The sequence below is a fragment of the Brienomyrus brachyistius genome, chromosome 16 (assembly GCF_023856365.1).
Source record: "Brienomyrus brachyistius isolate T26 chromosome 16, BBRACH_0.4, whole genome shotgun sequence".
Taxonomy (NCBI): domain Eukaryota; kingdom Metazoa; phylum Chordata; class Actinopteri; order Osteoglossiformes; family Mormyridae; genus Brienomyrus; species Brienomyrus brachyistius.
The window spans coordinates 18,942,791-18,968,541 of record NC_064548.1 but is presented as its reverse complement, the minus strand read 5'-3'; the positions used below and the strand labels follow the sequence as shown (position 1 = coordinate 18,968,541).

Here is a 25,751-nt window from a genome sequence, read left to right as displayed (position 1 = left end):
CAGTACTGACACTGAAGGTTACAGACAGCACCTAATGTTAAGGGCAGTACTGACACTGAAGGTTACAAAGAGCACCAAATGTTAAGGGCAGTACTGACACTGAAGGTTACAGACAGCACCAAATGTTAAGGGCAGTACTGACACTGAAGGTTACAGACAGCACCAAATGTTAAGGGCAGTACTGATACTGAGGGTTACAGAGAGCACCGAATGCTAAGGACAGTACTGACACTGACGGTTACAGACAGCACCAAATGTTAAGGGCAGTACTGACACTGAGGGTTACAGAGAGCACCAAATGTTAAGGGCAGTACTGACACTGAAGGTTACAGTGACACCAAATCTTAAGTACAGTACTGATACTGAAGGTTAATGTCCAGCGGTTAAGGGAATCCCACAGGTAGACAGGCTCATTTAAAAAGCCGGATGATGGCTCATTAAACATGATGATAACATAATCATTTTACATTGTGATCTGTAAGACTCTCTCATTGTCAGTTGGCCTCAGCCTGGACTATGGGCATCAAGAAGGTGTCCAATATCAAAGTCGATATTGTCGTGTTTAGGAACTGTAGCATCATTCAGAACTTTGGCCGCTTTCAGAATAAGACCGTGATCACCCCATGAGGTGACTAGCTAACATGAGCCACTAATAAAAACAGCATGAATGCAGCTTTTTCCCATGTTACCAAAGCAACAAGCATTTCAAATACTGAACACGTTCCATTTGAAAGCAAATTGCCTGTACATTTCAGAAAAATGGGAAAAGGACATGCATGTTTACATGTGAATGACACATTCGCTTTCGCATTAATGTCTGCCTGGCACTGAATGACCTTATCACTGGTGGCGCCTGTAGATATACAGTAACGATAGAACTAAACCAGACATACTCGCTACTTTCTGAAATACCGAAAAGATTCACCATTTGCCTTCATCTTATACCTTATTATGATTCTGACAGCTTATGTGTTGTGCATTATGTGACTAATGCCACAATAAAGTGCTTCGTTGTCACATATTGCGTGTTTCAGAATACTTATTAGCCCCCCCCCCCCCCCCCCCTAGATCTTGGTTAAAACACAGCACATTTCCAAATGATAGCCATCATTAGTCTTAGTTAAATCACTTTTGTCCGATCCTGACAACCACTCAGGGTTTGGCTGATGAAACAAAGACAGGAACCTAAGTGACACTTTGGGAATTATAATTGGAATTTAAACGAGATGAGATTGCTTCGCGTGCGCTGTGGGCAGCTGCATGCGGGTGTTTTAGAAAGCCCCCCCAGTACCCTTTATTAAACATTCAGACTCTGATTAACTCCTGAGAGATCAGCAAAGCTGGACAAAAGGTCTCCTGCAGAAGTGGTGATGTCCACCAAGTGTCATTCCAACAATTAAGCACTATTAGTGAGTTGCTCCTTCGCTTTTTAATGGCACTTACACCCCAGATTTGAAATGCGGTGCGCTGACTTCAACAGTGATATTTCACTATACCTGCCATGTATCGCAAAGCTTGGGTCTATATTCAATGTTACTATTCATTCTCCATTTGCCAGTCTAGACCATTCAAAGCATAACAGAAAACCTGCTTAAACAGTGACATAATGACTCTGTAATCACTACCGTGCAGGATAGAGTGAAAACTGGCAGAGGCCTTGAAGAACTGGAGCTGCCCCCTGAACCCAGGTCCCCTCCTCCTGTTAATTGCACTTACTCTTATTAACATCTTGCCAAATTGGTCACTGAAGGACATTTCATAGCAGACCCAGTTTAAAGAACCAGCAGTGGACAAGTGTGTCTAAAAGCAAATCTTTTCCAGCTCTTTAAGACTGTACCCTTGTTAATTGATTAAACCTGTTTTTTTTTCTTTCTCTAGTCTGTAATGATCTAATGCCTTCTGGTCATATTCTACTTAATGGAAGCCATTTTCCTGCAACATTGATGAAATACAATAGAGACTGTGCTCAAATGGAACCAATCCATTTTCTAAGTGTATTATGGCAATGCACTGTTTTGCCTTCATGGTTGCCTGAATGACCTCGGTTAGGTAATTGTTTGGAGCTCTATGCTGTCAGGTGAAGGATCTTGCTGGTTGACTGGTGAGAGTAATTAGATCATTTTGTACAATGCTGGATGGAAAACCTCTGCCAGTATTTTCAGATTTCCCCCAGTTCATTTCAGCAGCATGCATTCAGGTAAAAATACATTAATTATGAACAGTTATAGCACCTTTAATGCAACACAAAGAAATTTCCTTTTTTAATCTGATTATCAGTGCAATAAAATAAGAATGGCGGTTGAGGTTTGCACTGTAGAGCACATCAGTATGCAAGGGGGGAATGTTTTTTAAGCAAATTGTAATGAGGGCAAAAGAATAATATGAAAATTAATTTTATACTTTGTCAAGTCCAAAAAATTACGAGAAGAAGGGGGAAAGAACATTGAGCTGATACCACAAATAACAAATAGGATTTTGTGTTTATACTGTATTTTATAAAAAATCCCTCTTTGGTGGGATAACCGGATGCGCGAATTTTGCGGTATGCAGGTCGCCGTCGACCGCAACTGGTTCCGCCAATGGTTATAAGTCAATTTGGTCATAAATTGGCCCTTTATTTTATATGCAAAAAGTATAATTTCTATAATATACTGTAATAAAATAATATCATCTTTAAGTAATATTGTTGGGCATATTTTCACGGTTTTATCACCATTTTCTTAATTCACGCGGGGGCAGCACTCACACTGCCAGATGTACCGCAGTTGTGGTCACATATGTGTGGTCTGTGAAAGGTTGCAAAGCTGGTCAGTCGTAAGTCGCATCGGTCGTACGTCGACGGCGAACAGTAAATTTGACATTATCCAAAGGCGTAAGAAATGGACTGACGTGATGGAAGGGAGAGACACTTGATTGGGCTTCAAACTGAGAAAGTGTGGGGGTGGCAGGCGGTGGGAAGGCGAGGCCAAAGCAGAGGATAACGGCCAGACAAAAGCTTTCATACCAACACCTCACTTCCTGTCCCACTAATTAATGAAATGCATCGGGTGGCTTCTGCTTGCACGCATTATTTATTATACACGTCTGCACTTATCACTCCGGAATGACAATCTTCCTTAAACCTGTCTTTCTTATCAGGTGAACCCACAGCAAGTACATGCACGTACATTCCTTTTGCGCTGGGTTGCCATAGTAACATAAGAGAGCTGCTGGAGTTGGCAATTATGCATTTTGTGAGCTGTATGAAGACAAATGTTTCACTTGTCTAGCCACAAAACCTATTTGAACAACTGACATGCTGCATTTTCTGAGGGACCAAAGAAAAATTGATGTAATAAAATGGCACATGTCAGAAAGAATTATATTTACTTCAATAAAACCTAATTAATTTGAATTTTGCAGGATGAGGTATTGCGCTATTTCAGAAGAAATGCTCCTGATAATAGTGTTTTTAAACCACGCATATTCTGAATAAACCATAAGGATGTTTTAGAAGAAGATGGAGCTACTGTAGCAACTATTTATGAACATCTGCGAACTTTTAGGTTACCACATGGCTAGTTTTTTTGCAATAGGAATTAAATTAAGTGTGTACTTTAACAGACCTTTTCAGCCGCAACATTTTTTGCTGTTATGAAATGAGCCATAACCACAAAGATAACCGAATGTGTGCAACTGACACACCAATTATATTCAAAATCCCTAGCAGTACAGAACCTAATCACATTTAACCTTCAATGCAAAACTGCTGGCCAAACACATGACTGAGTATAGGAACATGCAGAAAGTCCCTGCCAATGTATTTTCTTTCTTATAATTACCAGTATTGATCATAACCACTGACAGCAATATATAGCCAAAGATTCCATGTTCTGAGTATGCCAGGGAAAATAGACCCAGTCTAGCTCCAGTGGCTCATGTCAAAGTTATTTCTCCTGTTTTGCGAATAGCGCAGCAAAACAGTCCAAGAGTCTGCATTCTTTTAACAGGCCATAATATTGGCTATGGATCCACTCAGATGCAAGAATGAGTGTTAACTCTCTATAAAGACAGATGCCAGCCCTGTAAAAATCATCTTCTGGCAAAAAAAAAGACACATCTGATGTCAAGATTAGAGGAGGTCAAAATTTCATTGGTAAAAAAATGTATGGAAAAGTCTGTTTGTGTTAATTTGACAAGATTACTGTGTTTGTATTTTATGGCTACGCTTCATCATAAATTATTTCACTTATCAGTGCATTAGTAGGTGTGTGTCACTTAGAGACAGGTTAGAGGGGTCCGTAAAACATTTTTGCATATTTTAGATAAATTGCTTAGAAAAAAAACCTGCCACACTTGAACACGTTTAATTAAAGTCAGTGCTTCAAACCTTTAATGTGTTCTAGAGAAATTAAACGGCAAAGAACTAGTTTTCTTTTCATTATTAGTTTGTTGTTGAAGAACGAGCCATTATTTTATCCTCTTTTTGAAGACATATCGATTACAGTGCAGTCTATAAATATTTGGACGGTGACTTTAAAAAAATAAATAAAATTGTTAATTGTCTCTATATTGCTCTCCTGCAGATTCTTCTTAAAATCAGACAATGACTAAAACTGAGTGCCAAATTTCAGCTTTACTTTGAAGGATTTTACATTCATGATGGGTGACGAGTGTGGGCACTGGGTCTCTTTTCATGCAGTCTCCCAAATGAAGGGGGCCAAAAGAAATTTGAAAAAATGAATGCCTGCTAAAATTATATTAAATCACCATGTTTAATATTTGTTCAGAAATCCTTTGCAGTCGATGGCTGCATGGAGTCCATGGTCCATAGACGTCAACCAGATGCTTAGATCTTTGATGGTGATGGTCTCTCTTTTGTTGCTCTGACTTAATGCTCGTCTCATTGCCCTTCCACATGATGGGGTTTTATCGTGTGACTTTTGATGCGTTCCCTTTAATAAACAGACAAGATGTGTCTGTACATTGTTTCTGTGCGATTGCTGCCATTAGCAGTGACATCAACACTGACAACAAGTGAGCCAGGTCAACTGACAACTGCACACGTTCATCATGAGCTGATCTTTTATTTCACCATATTTTCCGGAAGGATAGACGTCTGATCAGTACATAACACTTTGTTCTAGCTTTTTAATGTACTGTTTTCTACAATTTTGTACAACTGTTTTCTACTTATCATCTTATTCTTAATGCTTGCTAGCGGTTTGCATCTTGTGGTGAACCCTCTAATAATGTGTTGGTTTAATCTCTCTTGGTGGTAATCTTTGATACATCTACTTTTATATCCGGAAGACAATGTTTCATCGGTTTAACAATTGTACGAGGTTTTTTCGTCACCATACACTATTCTTCTCTCATCTACTGCACTGGTCTTCCATGGTATGCCAGGTTGTTTGTAAATGCTGAGCTCACCAGTGTGCTCTCCCTTCTTAACAACGTGACAGACATACAGTGCCTTTTTCATTGATTCGCCCCACTTGTGAAGATCCGTAAAAAGGGTTAGAAAAAAAATCTTTCCTGCAGTAGCTTCATCTCACACTGAAAAAATGAGAAAAATCCAACCTTTCATTAAAATAAACTGACTCAAAGAAAACCAAATTCTTCATCAAGAAATAATTATTTTTAACAAAAACACATGTGCCATGATTATTGGCATCTCTGGAAATTATAGTGAACATGTAACTGAAACATGTTTCCCCTAAAACTTGCATATCTTTGAGTCGATTGGAGTGAATTGGGACCTTCAAGTTGTAATCCATGATTAACTGGGGTACAAATATGAGGAGACATAGAGCCCAGATTCCCTTAGTCATCCATCAATATGGGAAAGATAAGAGAACATACAAACCAAATGAGGGAGAAGTGTGTTGACATTCATAAATCAGGGAATGGGTATTAAAAAATAGCTGCTTGGCTTAAAATGCCCATGTCTGCTGTTGGGGCAATAATACAAAAGTGAACAATAACTGGAGCTGTTGCAAACCTGCCTGGAAGAGGACCTGAGTTTATCTTCCCCCCACGTACAGTGAGGAAGATCCCCAAAAAAATCCCCATTATTAGACACAATGGACATGGGAAAATGTAGGTAAACACCATACAATATGTTGTGAAAAACTGTAAGAGAAGCTTACACTGCATGAGAGATGTGAAGCCCACTTGGGTGGATGCTGCCATCGGCCAGCATCAGTAGACAGTATTGTAGAACATATCGCTAGACCAAGAACAGATCAAAATTCAAAGTTTTATGACCACTGAATGTGCAGTGCTATCATACGATCAAAAAATTCAAACCACTGTAAAGCATCTGATCAGGACTACAGAGCCGAAATAACAGAAAAGTGTTTCATTCCGAATAGTCTTGAACTGCACTGTAGACGATAAGCTTTACAGGACAGTATCTGACAGTTTAAAATTATGCGATGTTTAACGACGATTTTATTTTCATATAAACAAAGTCACCAGAAAGCATCAAGTGTGCTTTATAACAAAGCCTGGGTGTATGTGTGTTTTAATCATATATGTACTGCAGGTTGGTAGCTTGTACTAATTCAATATACTATCTGAGTGCTTAAATTTAAAGTATGAGGAGATCTCTCTAAATTGTGAGTCGATACCTATGAATATTTCAGATATGGTTGCTTTAAGGAAGGCAACTTTTATATAGCTTAGAGGCAGTTGCGTGTTTTTTTCTTTTGCTTAAAAATATGTCAAGCGTGGTCCTCTGACTGCATCCCCACTCTGTACCTCACGTGTCACAACAAACAATTCACTAGAAATCCAAATTAGAAGGCGATTCAAAGTCAGCAGCCTCTCACCATAATCTTATAATCGTATGCATGACCTGCACTTTTTGGAAGTTAGAGCAAGGATAGCAACCAAAAGCAAGGGCCCGTCGATATGCTAAAGGGCTTATCAGCGTAAGACAAAAGGGAAAAACTCAATAAGTTAAATCTATGACCAAGGGAAGAAAAAAAATCGATTGAGTTTGGAATCTTTACTTGTGACATCAAATGCACACCTTTGATAAATGCCACAGAGGAGGTTCCATCTAAATCAGCTGAGTTACGATCTTTCCTGCTCTCATTTCCAAGGTTACCTTATATTAAAAAAGAAGAGTAATATGTCTTTATCCACCAGGATTTATCCCCTTGCTATTTGTCTTTATCACTGCATCAGTAAATATGTCTGCCTTTTAGCCTAGCAATCTGAACGCAACACCAGTAAATAGAGAATGTGATGAAAGACAGAAACAATTTAAACAACATTTGAAGAATCATTCTGCTAAAAGGATATCTTTTTTATGTTAGACTTCTGTATGGCTGGAATTGCACAGGAGAAGCCCGGTTGGATGAGTCTTCAGTAGTGTCTCCAGTGCACTAAAGATTGAACCTTTTTCGGAAATTTGCAGCTGATTGGCTGTGGAACTCAAGGACACCTCATTTCAAAGGCATCTGAGGTGCCAGTTTGTTGCTAATGCACTGGAACAGTCACATGGTCTCCTCTGTGCTCAAGAGATGGAAAAGCTCTAGGATCCAGTTTACATCCATGACTGGAATGAATCCTATGCCAACACCCACTTCTGTGTTTTCAGTCTCGGTGCGTGCCGGTTTCCCAGAATTCATCACAAAAATATGCTTTAAAACCATGTTTGTAACTGACATGCAGTAGAACGATGGTGAGGTTATATATGCTTTCCTGCGACGCATTTTGCGATGTGTCACCGATGAACTACATATTATCGGCTTGGGCAGTACTACTCGAATGCATGATACTGAAGCACTGTACATAATCAATGCCCCTGCCGCCTGAAAGAGAAGACAACACTGGCCCCACCTTGCTAAGACACATGGTACACATGGGGGGAAAATTGTTGAGCAGTGAGTCTCACGGTGCAGAACATTGCTTTGTCGGGTAAAGGATTTGATAAACACATCATGCACTGAATGTGCCTTGGAGAGGGCAGGGATGCTCTGAACCTAGGGCTGCTGGCGAATGCCTACAGCAATCCGCCAGCTCAAAAGAACAAAGAGGTCGCACGCTTGGCTCCTCCGACACTAGCCACGCCGTACTCGGCCATATTCACGGTCGCCTGGCCCAGACACCGTGGTTCGGGTTGATCTCTAATTTGGGGCTAGATGGGTGTTTAAGGACGTGGGCCCCTTGCAATACAGCTGTCGCTTTCAATCTTAGAGAAGTCTCCCTAACAAGCTGACAAACTCGTCGTAAATAGGACTGCAGGCCGCGGAGACCACATATCGCAAACTCTGACAGCCTGTCTGCTTCCCAAATGCGGGGATCTTAAGAATTTGCCGTCCAATTATGGAACAATCTGATGAGACTAATGAGTTTATTATGATAATCTTTCCCTCTTGCCCTTACAATCCCTCTGATTCATTAATATAAAAAAATCAAATCAGAACTCTCGATTAATAAAAAATGGATATAGGCAAATCAGCAGCTGTTGTCAAAAAAAAAACACACACAATTTATTTCGTACCAAACAAGATGGTATGAGCTTCAGTGTATTTATCTCCAAATTATTAAATGAAACACGCAAACACTATCAGGCTTCTACTGCTCAAACACGCAGCTTGTTGCCGGAACTTCCTGTTGTCACAGAGTCTGACGGCAGGTTTATTGCATCTGGCTGAACTGTCAATATGGATATAAGACTCAACACACACAGAATTTAATGATAAAGCCACTCTATTGATGAGCTGTGGGGTTGATTTAAGGGTGCAGCCTTGTCTGACTCATGTATGAAGCAAGCAATCTTCCATGAAGAAATACTGACAAAGCAAGCTATATATCTTGATTTATCCCTAAACAGAGAGAATATGATGTATTGCAGGCTATGCTGTGTTAAGCAGGATTTATACACCTCAATATAACAGACAGCACTCACACAAGCATATGTTTTTATTTGTGCCAGGTGACTGATATATAACCCAGAATCTCCCTTCAGATGGACTGTCTATTCATTTGTAAAGAACAATATTTGAAAACACTTCACATGAATGGCACCTTCATAATGCCTTCATTCTGCATTCATAGAACATTCAGTGCACCTTCATAATGCATTTATAGAACATTTATAAGCAGCATGTAAGTATACCGTAACATCTTAACATACCTTAACAGCTTTAATACACATTAATAACAAGCATTATATAACAGACACAATCACATTATGTTTGTTATTAATGTATATTAAAGCTGTTAAGGTATGTTAAGATGTCACGGTATACATGCTGCTTATGAATGTACTATGAATGCATTATGAAGGTGCAGTTTATGCAAAGGGTTAACCAATATTCACACAAGATATTGCTAGAAATGTCCTGAAAAAATTGCTATTGGTTAAATGCACATACATCTATAAGGTATTTTCAGAAGTGACTAACTGGACCAAATAACCCTTTTTTTCTTTTTAAGCCTTTTTACTTTTCATTGCATTGTTTCCATATCGTCTTCTTCTCAGTGTTTGCTCAAAATCACTGCGTAACAGCCACATTTTTTGATCAATGTGACTAGCGACATACAGCTCAGTTAAACGAGGCATGTACTTGTTGTGTGTGTGAAAACAGGAAAAGGCAGAACGAAAAAAGGGCCTGTTTGTTTCCTGTATCATGCTACAGTACTATTTTTCTTTTTCACCCCCCCACACAGTTCTTTCATCTTAAAATGCTCCCCACAGGATCTTTGCTGTGAACTGCATCAGAGACTCAGTCAATTCGAGAGACTTGGTGACTCTAGATGACTCAGTGAGTCCTGGAGCTGAAAGGTCGCTGTGAGCAATGCTTGCTTGTAATGATCAAACACTGCAAATATGATGATGTGGTTTCATTTCATCTGAGGAAAAAAAAGAAAAGCCACGCTGGTCCTCTGTGATCCTCAGACCCAGTTTTGAAGAGATGCTGTACATGCACTGACAGTACTGTGTGTGGCAGTGGGTACTGTACCACACCGCTTCCCTTTAACACAGTGTTTCCCAGCCCCACCCCCGGGAACCCCACACAATCCTCGTTTTATGTGGATTGTCTAGGCTGGGAGCTGGGAAGGAACATTTTTCACTGCCTGGCAGGAATCAGAGAGACACCAGAAATGTGGACTGTCTGGGGGTCCCCGGAGGCCCGAGCTGGGAATCCCTGCTTTAGCATCCCCTGGTTACCTGCACATATTTTAGCAGAGGTGGAAAGTTCCGGTTCAGAAAGTAGAATTTAGTGATCAGTGGTCATTGTTGACACACCACAGCACACAACAACGAAATGCATCCTCTGCATTTAACCAATATGAGCCTTTTCGTGACATAGCAGGGGGCAGCTAATTCAGCGCCCGGGGAGCAGTGCTTGGGTACCTCGCTCAGGGTACCTCAGTGGTGCCTTGTTGGTCGGGGATTCAAACCTGCAATCTTTCAATTACAAGTGCACTTCACTAACCATCAAGCCACCACTGCCCACTCAGGCCACCACTGCCCACTGCCACAGTAGCAAATTATTCTGAACTGTGGGTTGGGAATAAAATTCTTCCAAGGATAAGTACAAATCCAGACTAAGATTAAGTTTCAACCGGCCAATTGAGTTCTCTGCGAACGTGATTCTTTATGCTCAGCTGGCTGGTTGAAACAAAATATTGGTCTGGATTTGTACTTTCTGAACCTGAACTTTCCACCTCTGCATTTTAGTGCCATTAATGCAATTTTGGGGAGATGGGGTATAGTGGATCAATAGTTAGCACCACTGCCTCACACCTCCAGGTTTGCGGGTTTAAATCCCACCCATCCTCCGTGTTTGCATGTTCTCCTTGTGTTATGTGGGTTTCCTCTAGGTACTCTGCCTTCCTCCTACGGTCCAAAGACAGTTTTGCAATTTCTGTGCACTCGTACCTCTAAACTGTCCACAGTGTGAGTGGGTGCCAAGTGAGGAGCTGGCTTCCAGCTCAGGATGTTTGCCTGCCTTGTTGCCTGTGCGGCTGGAAATAGGTTCTAACAGAAGGCTACGTGCCCCGTTAACACACCCCAGTACAGGATAACCGACTGAAGGATGAATGAAATAACTCAATACTCGTTTCGCTTCAGTCATTCTCACAAAATCAAACAAGATCTTGCTAACTTCCATTATAATTTTAAACACTTAGCTGTATGTTCTCCGGTCAATATAGTGAGACCCACAAAAGACTGGGATGGGAGAGGAATAGGTATTTTATGAAGGACACTGGTGCATCAGGGGTAATGAAGATATGGGGGAGTCATTTTGGCATGAGAAATCTGAAACATAGCTGGGGCACTGAGACGAGGACAACTTTCTGGGTCTGAGGACATTAATGGTGGTGAAAGAGTGGAAGGAAACAGCCAAAACGGATACAATTCTCCCAACCATCTGATCCCTTTCAGAAACAGCCACACCCTCCTGTATTTTTTACGTAATATAATTACCCAAGAATTTCCTACATGTTTCATTTCAATTTTGGATGCAGCGATCTGTCCCACAGTAATTTCTCTATAAATGCTATGTAATTATGCAAAAAAGCGACAATATCAGGGAGCAAACAGTTAATGCAGGATAAAATGTAGGGTAAAGGAACAAAAAACATTCTCTAGCAGATCCAAAGGCTTTGCAGCGATTGCTATTTGCAATTTGAGCAGAGATGAAAGCGATTTCACTGGCAACTAAAGTACTCCCAGGTTGAACAGTAGCAAATTATTCTGAACTGTAGGTTGGGAATAAAATTCTTCCAAGGATAATTTGACTAAGAGCGAGCCTTGATGTCTTCTCTTTTGGCCCCTTCCTCCCTAAATGAGAATTCTACAGTTCATGGAAAACATACTTTAAAAGGAAGCGAATAAACACTTTTTTTCTTTCAAGGTTTTTAACATATTTTAAGTCTAAATCTAACTTAAAAAAATGTGACAGTGATGTTGCACTTTTAATTTTTTATTCCATCCATCAAATCCGCGTGGAAAAAAACTTGTAATCTACACTGCACATGAACATCTGGGCATGTACCAAGTCCAGTGCCATCGTACCACAATTATGCTTAGTAACCACGTGACATACAGCTGTGAACATCACTCCGGTGAAGTTTGGTCACACTGCATTTTACTGTCAGATAAATACCAGTAATGTTAAAATGTTCCAGAGCCAGCACTGGAGTAGGACAAAGGCAGACACAATGGAAGATACAATGTTCAGAGCAACTCATTTACATAGATGCCGTCAGTCTCCTGCAGTAGTTCAAGCTGGGTCACACATATAAAAACAAGAGTAACTTCCATCAACGTACAAAAAAAGAACAGAAAGACTCCTGTCTAAAACCTGACATGCTAAAGTAAACAAAACAGCGGATGCTTAACTTCTGCGTCTCTCTAAACTTATAAGACAAGAAAAAAACTACTGAAATACCTAATGACATATTGAAATGTTTATTGACAAATATACTCGGAGATCATGCAGACTAGTATATTTTTGTGGTTAAACGCTATCACCATTGAACCAGTAAATCAGTTAGAGGTTAGTTTTATTTTTATATGATATCATTTTTATATATTTTATGTCATTTTTAGATATAACACAAGAGAAGAAATCGATAATTGTGGGTACTGCCATGTCTGAGATCAAGGACAAGTAAATCATTACGGATTAAGGAGAAGCAGTTACTGAAAATATATGACATTCTAACCAGTCAGGCCAATAGAGGCTAATTGGCATCTGACAGGGTACCTGAACTTTCCCCACTTTGGGATTCTAATAATTAGGAAGGGTAAGCCCTGCACTTTCTTCTCAAGTAGAACTGTGAAATTACACCTCAGCATTGTCCAAGTAGCGCGTTCCATGGAGCCTAACGGTCTGCTGCATGTTCCATTCATTCAGGGATGCTTAGTTTGAGACGAAACAATCCTCATGCAATGGAACATACATACAAACTGTGTGTGAGGTACACTCTCAGACAAAAAGGGCTGCACCCTTGTGATTGTGCCTTTTACAGTACAGAAACGGACTCTGAGGAACATCCCAAAGATACAAACAGCATAAATGTGCCATCAATGAACAGAAATGAACCAGTACAAATTATTACCCTTTTTTTCCTAAGAGCCTAGGACTGACAAATGATGGCCGTAAACTTTCCGGTGAATTCCTTCACCTGGAAACTGGCAGAGTTCGACTGACACAAAACATACCTATGAAGTAGACTCTATTATACAACTTCATTCTAATGCCACCAGTTTCCTGACTGGCTGGTTAGAAGATGGATGGAATGTTGGATGGATGGATGGACGGATGGACGGACAGACTGATTCTTTCCCAAGTGCATTGTAGAAACATCTCAGCAGGTCATCACTTTGAACACATGAAGAATAATCATCAACATGACCCCAGCCATACAATCAGAGGGGTTCCTCATGCAGCAGGACTTCCAATATATATCTTGCTCTAATAAACCTCTGGCTTCTGGGCAGAAGACAAACCTGGTTATACAAACACTGGCGCACACTGTGTGAAAAAAGGATTCCCTGCGTGTAAACTAGAAAATACAGAGGGAGGCAAATGCCTGCTGCTATCTTTGGGCAGAATGTGGTATATTTGTAAACATATTCACATACAATCAGTATATTAAATTCAACAAACAGTCGAAATCCAAAGTGACTGATTTTAGACGTTAACATGGCTTTCCACCTAGAGGTCCAGATGAATCTGTTCCGCTGTGTACAGGAGCTTCTTCTTCACTGTCACTGAGCACTGCATGGTGTGTATCCATGAGAGAAACAGTTAAAAGGACGGGAAGACCATTGATTACATTTTAACCTACAAGGTGGAGCTTTTTAAAGACATTGCATTGTGTCGATATTAAACTGCACCCTACGTACAAGCCTCAAAGTGCTGATGATGATTAAACTGCGGTAATTCAGTTAAGGGTAAATGTCTATTTTTACTCTGCGTGGCCTCTGGTTAGCCCTGATAGTTACCTTTAACCTTTTTGTTCATTAATGCACAAAACTGGCCTCCAGTTCACAGCCCATAATCACAGAGCTTCCTGACACCTGCACTACATTACGGAAAGGAATGGAACACTTCAGAAGTAACGTTCCCTTTACCAAAACCAAGAGTGTTAAGAACTGAATACCTGAAAATCACATAATGGTAGAACTAGGGCTTCAAAACTACAATTTAGGTCCCATTTTGCAGCTTGCAGTAATGGGTGACCTAGATATGTACATCTAAAAACATATCAACAAGTAAATATGTTTGTATCTGATAAGAATTCACAATTATAGTTCAACAAATCATAAAAAAAATATATAGAATGGCAAATCTTCACTGCTATAACACTACAGTATGTCTAGAAATTTACATTGTGAATTTGAAGATTTATTGACATATTATTTATGCTATGGTTTTGCTGGCTAATTAGTCACCCCTGACCCATAAAATCAGAAAAACCACACACGCAGGATTCAGTATCCATTCTCCATTGTACATTCTTTTAATGTTTTATGTTTGAAAGATTTGCTGTGGTTTTAATGGGCAGAAAATCATGTTAAAATGATATGCTATAAAACACTCGCTTCTCTTTGAATACTGATTTCCATATTGAAATTCATGTTCACTATGCAAGACATAAGGGCGATAAATTTGAATTTCAGTTTTTCATAATTTTAATTTAAAATGAATAGGTGAGGTACAGCCTTCAAAGGGAGCTAAGGAGAACTGGATTAAGCGTCTCAGCAATAAGAAAGGGGTCCGTTCTTTCAATTTTTAAATTTTAACGAAGATAAAATCCCCAGTAAGTGTTACGGTCATGGGTTCAGATATATATTAGCTTTGAGCCTTTTGGAATGTTTGGGATTGTGCAATTAGTTTCACTGACAATCAGGAATGGCACAATGTCCTGCAGAATAACACAAACTACACAGGAAGGCTTCTAATCCCCGGAGCAAGCTAAGAGGCTCCTTGGCCCCTTGGCACTGATGCAGGCTCCATCTCCGTGGGAGGCGGCGCTAACCGGGTGAAGGATTACGTACATAGATTTACATGCATTTCCTCTGAGAGCCTAAAGAGCTGCTCACCGCGCCTAGCGATGCTCTTCAGATGGGCTGGATTGAATTTATGAACTTTGCAAAAGATGAAGAATTTGTAGACTCCTGGCTACAAAATGAGAGCAATTTAGTCACTGCCAAGTCAGATTATTCTAAATGCAATATGAAATAAAACTAAGTGTACATATAACAATATATGCACTTCACTTTCAGTAATAATGTACATACACACACACACACACACACACACACACACACACACACACAGGAAGATGGATGGATGGATATACAGAATACACATTTCACTGAGATGACTCACCCAGAAAATGTGTTAAAATCTAAGGCCCTGAATAGGAATTGTACAGTCAAAGGGAAGAAGTTCTCAAGGTGTGAAAACCTTCCACCAGAAGAGCCACAAGCACCGGCAACATGTCCAGAGCATCTGACCGCGCTGCCTTATCGAACTGCCACTTTGTTCCACAGAATCAAAGAGCGACATAGCAGCTCAAATTCCCTTTCAAGGCACGTCAGAAATTTCTGCCTGACCATGATCATTATAATTCTGCCAGGCTTTAAGAAACATTTACTAAAATAGTGTACTGAGCTTCGGATAAGGTACGACAATCAAAAGTAGCAGTAGAAGTTCAGTACGTATATCCCAAAAAACAACACTGCTGTGCGGTTGTATTGCAGAACACACCATGTTTTGAATTTAGTTTGATGTTTCATTGGCTGAATCTGTTTAACTAATAATACAAGAAGAAATGTGAAGACTCATAATTATATATTTAAAATTATTTTTTGCATTTGCTTCTTTTTGAAATAGATGCACAGACTCTCTTCACTGACAGTATATCTACTGTAGCATTTTCTTTACGTTTGCAATGATATGGCATGCATAGTTTCGACAAAAGGACCCGCGGTGTCAATCTTAGCTACACTTGGAAAGAGGTAGAGCCTTGAATACAGAGTTCAGATTTTGATTTCTTTTTTTCTTTTTGTAATGTGATTCATTTACAGATTTATCAGACTGAACCTGTCGTTTATGACCTGAGGCAGAGGCCAACCAACTGCATCCCTTCGATACACGTTTCTAATTTTTACCCTTCATGTGAACACGAGTCATGGAACATACAGAGCGAAGAGAGCAGACCCCTCAAAGACCTTCATCTATTTTACCAGGTCATTCCGTGTCTTCAATAAGTAAAATTTGACAATTGTGAATAGCGGCACCAACAATGGTGGGCACGAGATAAAGGAAGTCCGTCCATCTGCCAATCAGGTGAACTGAAGTGGAAACCTTTCAAGAAAACCAACAGGGCATAAAATGCCAATTCTTTTTTATTGTACCGGGAGATTTAATGAAACGGCATAGGCCAAAGTGAAGGGGGGGGGGGGTGGGGGGGGCACTCTTTGCTGTCTTCAAGTATAGGTGAAATGCAATTTAATAAGAAAAAAATAGAAAAGAAACACACAAGCAAGTTCTTTGCCTAGCCTTTGGGTCGCAGTCTAATTCCATGCCATGTGAAAATTGCGAACTGGCTCCTTCTCTCAGACAAGCTAGAAAAAATGCTGTATTCAGCCTTTGCAAAAAAAAAAAAACATGGTACTGTTTGCCTACAGTCCTGAACAATGAGGGGCGGCTGCGGAAATTGCAGGTTAGATCTTAAAAGGCTATATTTTCATTTTGGGCGTGTTTTAACTGCTGTTAAATTCAGCTGAAAGTAGATCAGCATTAGCAGTTGAATTCAAGGTGGGATACTGCTGTATTCAAATGGCACATGCTGAAAACAATGCACAGCAAAGTGAATAATATAAACTATACCAATCTGCAGAGACAGCTGTATATCTGCACAAATATAACGATATTTCTATTCATTTCCAGTCTTTAAATGTATTTTTGAATCAATTTGGCTAAAAATATGTCAGATTCAAAATAGTTATTAAAAGGCACTCAACTGCATCTGTACCGCAACCATCATGGAATGAAAAGGACTGAATGCGTTTGTCCATCACTGTTCATTAAGACAATATTATTTAGTCTCATGGAGGAGAGAGAATCCGGGGGCTGCAGTGGCAGGAATGCTAAAGGCTCTGAAGATCCTTTTGGGGGGGGGGACAGTTGCCACCCTGGTCCTTGCCACAGTCCGCCAAATTCTCTGCATCTCCGTCGACGCTTTGTGTCCCCAGGACCCGGCACCGTGCCCCAGCCGGCTGCCCTGGGAGACGGCCCTTTCAGCGGGCACCCCCGTGTCTGTTCTGAAAACGCCGGCGAGCTGTTCCAGATTGAGGCCCCGATCGCGGGCATTGATAAGCGGGAAGCCGGTTTGATTTGGGTTATTTATTCAAGGACTTGCCCCTTATCTTCAGAAAGGCTGACTGCTGTAGAAATGGGCGATGAATCCCCAGAATGGGAGTGAATCTTAACCCAGACGGACAGCGTTCGGACGGGGCTCTTCCCACAGCGGCTCTTCCCACAGCGGGTCCTCTAGCCAAAGGCAGGCCCCTGACCCAGGAGTCCACAGCCATGTGCACGTTTAAGAGGAAAACTCAAGCAAGCACCGCAAGAAATGTCATGCAGGCCATGTGCTCTGCATGCACAACAGCCAGATGTCAATGTTAACATCATCTAAGATAACATCTAAGATATCAGTGAAGTGCTCATAACCAGACATGACATAACACCAATGACAGAAAATCATCTTCCAGATGTAGTATTTGGTACCTTAGGGAAACAAATAACTGAGGAAATTTACACAATGGCCATTTGCATACACCCAAAGTACTGTACATCCTTGAATTGCATTAAAATTCAATTAAAACAGCCAGCACGAATAAATAATGAAAACAATAAAATGTATAAACCCACATACAGAATAAAATCCGGGGCTGAACACATGAAGAATTTTGTGACATTTTGTTAAAGTTTATTTCCTTTGGAAGTAGAGTAATGGAATGCAAAATAAACCTGGCGCAGAGCCAAACCGAGCCGATCAGATAGCCACACCCTCAGGCCCTTCGTCAACGGGGAACTCACCGACGTGTAGAGATGACCTTCTCCATTCATGGCAATGTATAACCCTGTCTTCACAGACTGTATGGCGACAACTCGAAGGCCAACAGGGATGAGGTTGAACAAAGCTATAGGAGGACACAAAGTGATGGTCAGAAAGACAGACTGACTGCATGTCTCAGAGACACTTAAGCATATTTCAGGGCAATCGGTGAGGGCAATGTAAAATTCACGCATGCGGGCGAATACCGCGAGGTAATGTTTTCCGCTAAGATTGGCTGGCAGCTTTAATGGACCTTTCCTTGGTCCGCAGTGTGCTCTTTGCTTCCCGTTACGTAACGACAATTATTTGCTCCAGTGAGGAAATTACAGCCCTAGCAGCGACGTGAAGTGTGTCCACGCTGCTCATTTAAGCCTGACGACAGGGTAACCCCCCCCCCTCCGTGGTGCACGCAGTGCCCGAGCCACGTCGCAAGAACAGGGCTTGCGATCACGGCGAGCGCCCGAGTCCGTGACCAGACAGGGCGATGGGGGGCGACCGCGCCGCGGCCACTGAACGGAGAGCAGGACTGGCACTGGGCGCCAGGCTTTTCGTCTGCGCGGCGCAGCGAAATCAAATTAACGAGCTCACCCATAACACTTTGAAAGTGTAGCGGCTCTGGCTAATGACAGGCTTCCCCGCCCACACAGCAGCATGACGTGCCATTCTCACAGTCTCAAAGGGTTTTCCTTCCTCTGCACCTGTTCTCTTGTCACATACGGTGGCACCTAGCAGTGCTGCCTGTCTCTCAAAGCTATCGCACTTTCTTGAGGAATTGTGGGCGTGTGGGAGAAAAAAAAACAAGATTTGTAGTGGCATAGATATAAAAAAAAATTAGAAGTCTTTTCTACCATCTATGGTTTGTTTGTCACATTGCAGTGCAGTGTTTGCCGCTCATAACTTCAATATTCAATACGGGAATATTTAAATATAGCCTTGCTCTTACCAACAAATAGGAAGGGGGTATTTAAAAGCGTGCCAGCTCTTTTTTTCCTAATTGCATGTTAAATCATTTGTAATTGTACGGTCTACGTGTGCTTACTATATTTGGATCAGGGCTTATCAGCCCCAAATGCAGATGCAATTCCCCTAGTCAGTCCCAAATACTAAAAAGAAAACATTCGTTTAAAATGATAGTACAGCAAAATAATTCTCCATGTCTTATCAAACATGCTGCCTCTCGGTATTTCTTTTCATTTAGATCATGAAGAAAACATATGGTGTGGTGACTCTCACGTAATCAAATCAGCCAACTAAAGACCCAATTAACCCAATGATCCTGTGCTAGAATTCTATTTATTTCTTTTTTACGTCGTGCCACATTGTCCAAACCGAAAGTGGGGAAAAAAACACAAACTCACAAGAATTAGTGCTGTCATCCTTGGTCCCGTCCAGAGATCCATCTGGATTCATTTGCAAGTAGTATCCCTGTCTGCAGTATAACCTAGTCACTATTCCCTTGAGCTGGGGATCTGAGAGAGAAAGGGGGGGGGGGGTGGGGGGGGGGTGGGGGATGGAGTAAGAGGGGATCATAGTCTGGTCAGAAAGAAACTATCACAGTCCTACAAAAAAAGGAAAATTTGTTTTTTAAGGATGTTCACCTACTTGCATATTGTATAAATAAAAGAAACAAACTTCATTAGTGACGCAATTTAACACGAGCACACTAGTAGTTTAAAAGTTTATTGTAAATGTAAAAGCTTCAGAAATTTGACTTCCATTCTTTTTGCATATTTCACACCCGAGATACATCCAGACAGTGAATTTAAAGGAATATTACCAAATAGCATACCAAACCTATATGCAGTGCCACTTCAAAGTATATCAAGTGTGCAGCTACTCTGCCCGCTTTGGGCTCAGCAGTGCCCTCTTCAGGTTCATGGGAAAATAATCGGAAATGTTCATCTTCAATCCACCCATTTTCCACAACCAATTATCTAAAGACGGGTCATTATTAGCCTAGAGACTATCCTAGGAAGCAAAGGGAACAGGAGATAGATGCACGTTCCAGTCCATCACAGAGGGGACAGGCGCACGAGCGCTCACACACACACACACACACACACACACACACGCTCACACACACACACACAGTTTTGTAATTATATCTATGTGGGGACTCTCCATTCATGATGATGGGGAAAACTCTAATCCCAAAGATGATTACATTAACCCCTACCCAGCCATAACCTTAACCATATGTAACCAAACTAAATACAAGATTCCTAGTATTTTTCTTTTTTTTTTATTGTATTCACTGATTTTTACAAAGGCGACATGGTGGTGCAGTGGTTAGCACTGTTGTCTCACACCTCTGGCACCCGGGTTCAAGACTCCGCCTGGGTCACATGTGTGTGGAGTTTGCATGTTCTCCCATGTCGTTGTGGGGTTTCCTCCGGGTACTCCGGTTTCCCCCCACAGTCCAAAAACATGCTGAGGCTAATTGGAGTTGCTAAATTGCCCATAGGAGTGCATGTGTGAGTGAATGGTGTGTGAGTGTGCCCTGCGATGGGCTGGCCCCCCATCCTGGGTTGTTCCCTGCCTCATGCCCATTGCTTCCGGGATAGGCTCCGGACCTCCCGCGACCCAGTAGGATAAGCGGTTTGGAAAATGGATGGATGGATGGATGGATGGATGGATGGATTTTTACAAAACTGACATTCCTCTTGTGGAGACTGAAGAAAATTTGGTCTCCATAACAGCAAAAGAACAGGTTATCATCACACTGGGGAACATTTGGTCCCCACAATGTAATATATACATAATATATACAGCAGTATTTACAGTAATACACAAACATACAGATTTGTAATATCTTTGAGGGGACTCTCCATTCATTTTCAAGGGGGAGGAAATCTAATCCAGATATGACAACCTTAACCCCTACTGAGCTCTAACCTTAAGTAACCAAACTAAATACGGGACCTTTGGCATTTTTAGTTTTTTGTTTTTATTCACAGATCTTTGTGGGGACTTGAAAAATGGTCTTCACAATGTTAAAAAAAAAAACAGATTTCTTTTTACATTGTGAAGAACATTTGGTCCCCACAATGTAACATAATCCACACACACACACACACCTGTAATTATATCTTTGTGGGGACCGCTCATTCATTTCTAAGGGAAAAAAGCTAATGCTAACTATGACAACCTTAACCCCTACCCAGCCCTAACCATGACTATTAGTAACCAAACAAAATTTTTAATTTTCTGATTGCAGTCATGGATAAGCGGTTTGGAAAATGGATGGATGGATGGATTGCAGTCATGGATTTTTAGAAAACTGAGTTTCCCTTTATGGGGACCAGGACACTGGGTGGATTCATCACGTTGTGGTGATATTTGGTCCCCACAAGGTATATCTGGAACACACGCACGCACAGACACACACACACACACACACACACACACAGATATACAATTAGAGAGATCAAAGTAGAAAAAAACACCAAATCTTATTTGGATAATGGCAGTACACACCAACATGGGAAGAACATGCAAATTTCATACACAGACAGTGAGAGTGAGAAAAAAGGTTTGAGGTCATGTTTGTCTTTGATTATCCTTTAAAATTATGCAAAAACACATATTGGGCAATTGAACATCACTTTGGCGGATTAAAAACACCCAATCAGCAATCAACCCAATCTTAAATCTTGAATGCAGCAGCTGAGCTTTTACAGACTGCAAAGAATGTGTGTTTTTATTTGTCGGTATATTTACTTTGCATCGCTGCATCAGCATGGAGACCCTTATTAATGGGAAGGCAAGCATGACAAATATGTGCATGACATTGATAAAGATTTATTAAACATCACTTATATTGGGCAACTATTTTTTTCTGCTGCCATAAAGCAGTGGAAGCAGTCTAAACAATGGCTTGTAAAACAGATTACAAGTTATAAAAGTCTCAGGAGCTCTCATCCAAGTCATTTATGCCAGAATCAGCTGGCTGTGTATCGAGGCATCCTGGTGTTTATAAGGACCTGTGGTTTTGAGTGAATGATAAAGAACCACGGTCCTCTGTTCCTCATAACACGCCTGGCATGGCAAATCCAGGTAAAAGACTTCCCCCGAATGTGGCAGAATGGTTTTTTTACAGCTCTGTTTCCACCGAGGATGTCACCCTGACTTGTGAAAAAAACACAAGTACGTTTGCATCATGTTGCCGCAGCAACGTCCAAACATAAGAGCAGCATCGAGTCGGCATGACTGAACATACAACACTGACCAATACAGAATATAAATGCACTGTAAATGTTAAATGTTTAATGCACCGTTTTATCTTTTTGATACTGTTACTCATTACAAAAAAATCTAGAAGTTAAGCATTTAAATTATACATTTCACTGAGGGTGGCTGTACGTAGCTAATAACATTTTATTTGTATTTACTGTTAAAAGTCTAGATTGCTCACTATTCTTCACAAATGCCTTGAGGTCATAATGATGATGGAACATACTCATAGAGAAAAGACATTGGCTTACAAGAACATCACAATGTTTCCTACTGGGTATCTTGCATTGTTCCTCATTGTGCTTAATAGTACCCTGATCTTCCTGTTTCTGATTCCCCGAATGTGTGCAATCACAGCAGTAACAACAATATTTTCAGCTCTCCTTTAAGAGGCCAACGCCCTTCAGTCTGCCAGCTCACCTTCCCATCGCTGACATTTGTCGTTATCTCTGCCACAGCTGAGACACAGCAGACATTCTGGGTTCTGGACAAGATGGCCATCGGCGGCATGGTTCTGATGCTGCCGTTCTAAGAAAAACAGAGACGCGGTACACGGCAGCAGAGCGGCCGTACGTCTGTCTCCCCTGTGTTTACCGAAATTGCGATAACCGTGCCTGACTTTATGGTGCTGGATCCAGTCGAGGTCATTCTGCTGAAAGCTTTTTTATTGATTCAGACAGATTTTCATGTTTAAGACGGCCATCCCACATAAAAGACCAGTGAGAATCCTGCAACAAGGCTTCAAAGATGACAAGCAAAGCTTTTTTCCTGACTGAGAACAGACTAACCGCCCACTGGCATGGAGGTGGCTGGGAGGTGTTTTTCCCTTAATCTCCCAAAAACACACACACACACATGTCGGGTAAACATATCTTTATGGGGACCGCTCATTCATTTCAATGGGAAAAAATGCTAACGCTAGCTATGACAGCCTTAACCCCTACCCATAACCATAACCATGAGTAACCAAGCAAAATTGAAGAGTTTTTGCATTTTCAGTTTTTTCATTGCAGTCACAGACTCATATTAAATTGAGTTTTCCCTCATGGGGACCAGGAAAAAAAAATGCGTATTCATCACATTGTGGGGACATTGTGTTGAAGGTATACCCGCTCATGTATATGTATGTATATACCTTAACAAATCAGTTCATGTCATTTTATCAATAATACAGTATATTGTATGATTCTGTTTGAAAAACAATATATGCAATATGCCATCAGCAATATCCATCATTTTCAAAATCCAATCAGCTTAACTGCCTACATTTTTTACAAAAAATACCACAAATACTAATCCATTTATCAACAGCGCAGTATTTCAAATAGGCAGGTTTCACTTCAAGCGACACCCCAGTTTTGACCTGAAAGGAGCCAACCCAAGATTAAAAAGCTCGACACTTCAGCTTCAAACTCATTATTAAGGCTTATGCTGGACTTGGACACATATCATGCTAAAGCATAAATGTATAGTTCATGTCCAAAACGGTAAAATCCAGGCCAAGATGTGGTTTCAACCAACCAGTTGAGTCCTCTGTGACTGTGACACTTTATGCTCAACTGGTTGGTTGAAACAAAATCTTGGTCTGGATTTTTACTTTCTGGATCCAAATTATCCAGCTGTGCTATGGTAATCATTTACAGTATTGCATCCGGAACGAATCTCGACTATTTAACGTGTATGCATTTATAAGACAACATTTGCTGATTTCCCATTTACTTAGGCAGGAAAAAACAGGCATTTCACAGATTCTTATCATTTGTTGTGTAACTGACTATAACACACCATATGTACACTTAGTTTACAATACAATAGGTTTAGAGCAACAAGATAAATACTGCAAAGTGTGGTATTTGTGCTCCGGACTGACACAAAAAGATTAAACTGAATTCAGTTGTTACAAAACAATATAAGATGAGTGCCTGCAGTTAATTTGATGTCTGAATTTACTCACTGTTTTTATCTGTGAAGAAATGACGCAAATGGTGCCCGAGAAAGTGGTCAGAGTAGCTACATGTGTCTGTGTATGTCTGAGAGAGGAAGGAGAAATTGCAGGGAACGCTGTAAGGCTAGAGCAAACACAGGGAGGACAGGATCCAACAACAGCTCATAAAATGTTAGTAAGTGCCCTTGGTCATGAATCACCCTTCACCAGGTCTCTAAGTTTTCTTGTTGCCTTTCAATGCAGCATCAAAGAATGTCCTTCAGACTGAGGGAGAGGCTGAGGCAGGGACATAAATGCATCTGACAACCAGTGTGAAGGCAAACCGCACCTAATACGGAATGTACAACAGCCACAAATGGAAAACACCAGACGGGGGTAATCGGCAGTTTACAAAGTTCCCACTCAGGAGCATCTGAATGTGTTACTTTGAGAAAAAGGCAAAGGGGGTGAAAAACACAGATTGCATTTCATCTAAGCTGAAAACGTACTTATGTCAGTGATGAAGATGACCCTCTGAAGCAGTGGTAGGTAATCTCATTCCAACCCGACAGTCAGTACTAGCTAATCAACATTGTAAATGCAAATAACAAATGATAATTTTGTATTATTCAAGGAGATCTGTCAAAATAGTGCACATAAATGCATTCTATTTAGTTCATTTTAGTTACAATTAAACAATGCACACTAAACATTTCATACAGAAGGGAAACACTGTAACAAAAGCTAAATATTGTTCAACAGCACGCATCCTACACTAGAGCTTTGCAATCTTGGTCCTAGTGCCAGGCTGTGAATATTGGCTTTTGTTCCAAACTGCGCTCTTAATTAGTTTTGTTAGAGTTGTTGATTAAATGAATTACCCAATCCAAACGCCTTTAAACTGAACACATTTGGCAATGTGCTGATGACTTAGTCAAAGAATGAGTGAAATGGAAAAATTCCCCATAAAATAAATCTTATCCGCCTACATTATTTCTGATTCAATTAGTATTTAACAGCAAAATATGAAAACAAACGAGTGTACTAATTGCTTGTGCTCCCTTTATTTGAACATTTATTTACCCACAAAAAAACTGGATACATCTGCATTGACCTAAGGTAATAGTTAATAAAAATCTGCCCAATTAACTGACATATTCTGTTTACAATAATTTAATCCATTCCACCAATAATGATGTATTACGAAGAATACCAAGCACACTGGTTTGTCTGTATGATACCATGTTGATCAAGTTGCTAATCAGTAAGACATGGCACCAAAGTTCCGTATACGTTAAGTACAAAGTCTTAAATAACAAAGAATAATGCAATATGTTGGCGATACATCACTGTAGTTTAAAAACGAATCATAAGTGAACAATGACGCATAATATTTAAATACTTCTGCTAACACGTATGATACGGTGCTGGTGTTATATCTATGTTGATTTTTTTTTTTGTTGTTTTGTTTTTGGTGTCTTTGAAGGTATTTTGTTTGAAAATT

General features: G+C 40.6%; 1 protein-coding gene across 7 annotated transcripts in view; it reads right to left on the bottom strand.

Annotated features, from left to right (window-relative positions):
• LOC125709692 (fibroblast growth factor 14-like) overlaps positions 1-25,751 on the bottom strand; it is a 108,644-nt gene that overhangs the window by 4,849 nt on the left and 78,044 nt on the right. For 6 of the 7 annotated variants that reach the window (XM_048978372.1, XM_048978376.1, XM_048978375.1 and 3 more), the window contains exons 2-3: positions 19,449-19,559; positions 18,072-18,175 (exon numbers count right to left, since the gene is read on the bottom strand). In XM_048978372.1, the coding sequence (XP_048834329.1) occupies positions 18,072-18,175; positions 19,449-19,559 (215 nt within the window). The remainder of the gene's footprint in view (positions 1-18,071; positions 18,176-19,448; positions 19,560-25,751) is intronic. The other variant, XM_048978374.1, reaches the window with a different exon arrangement.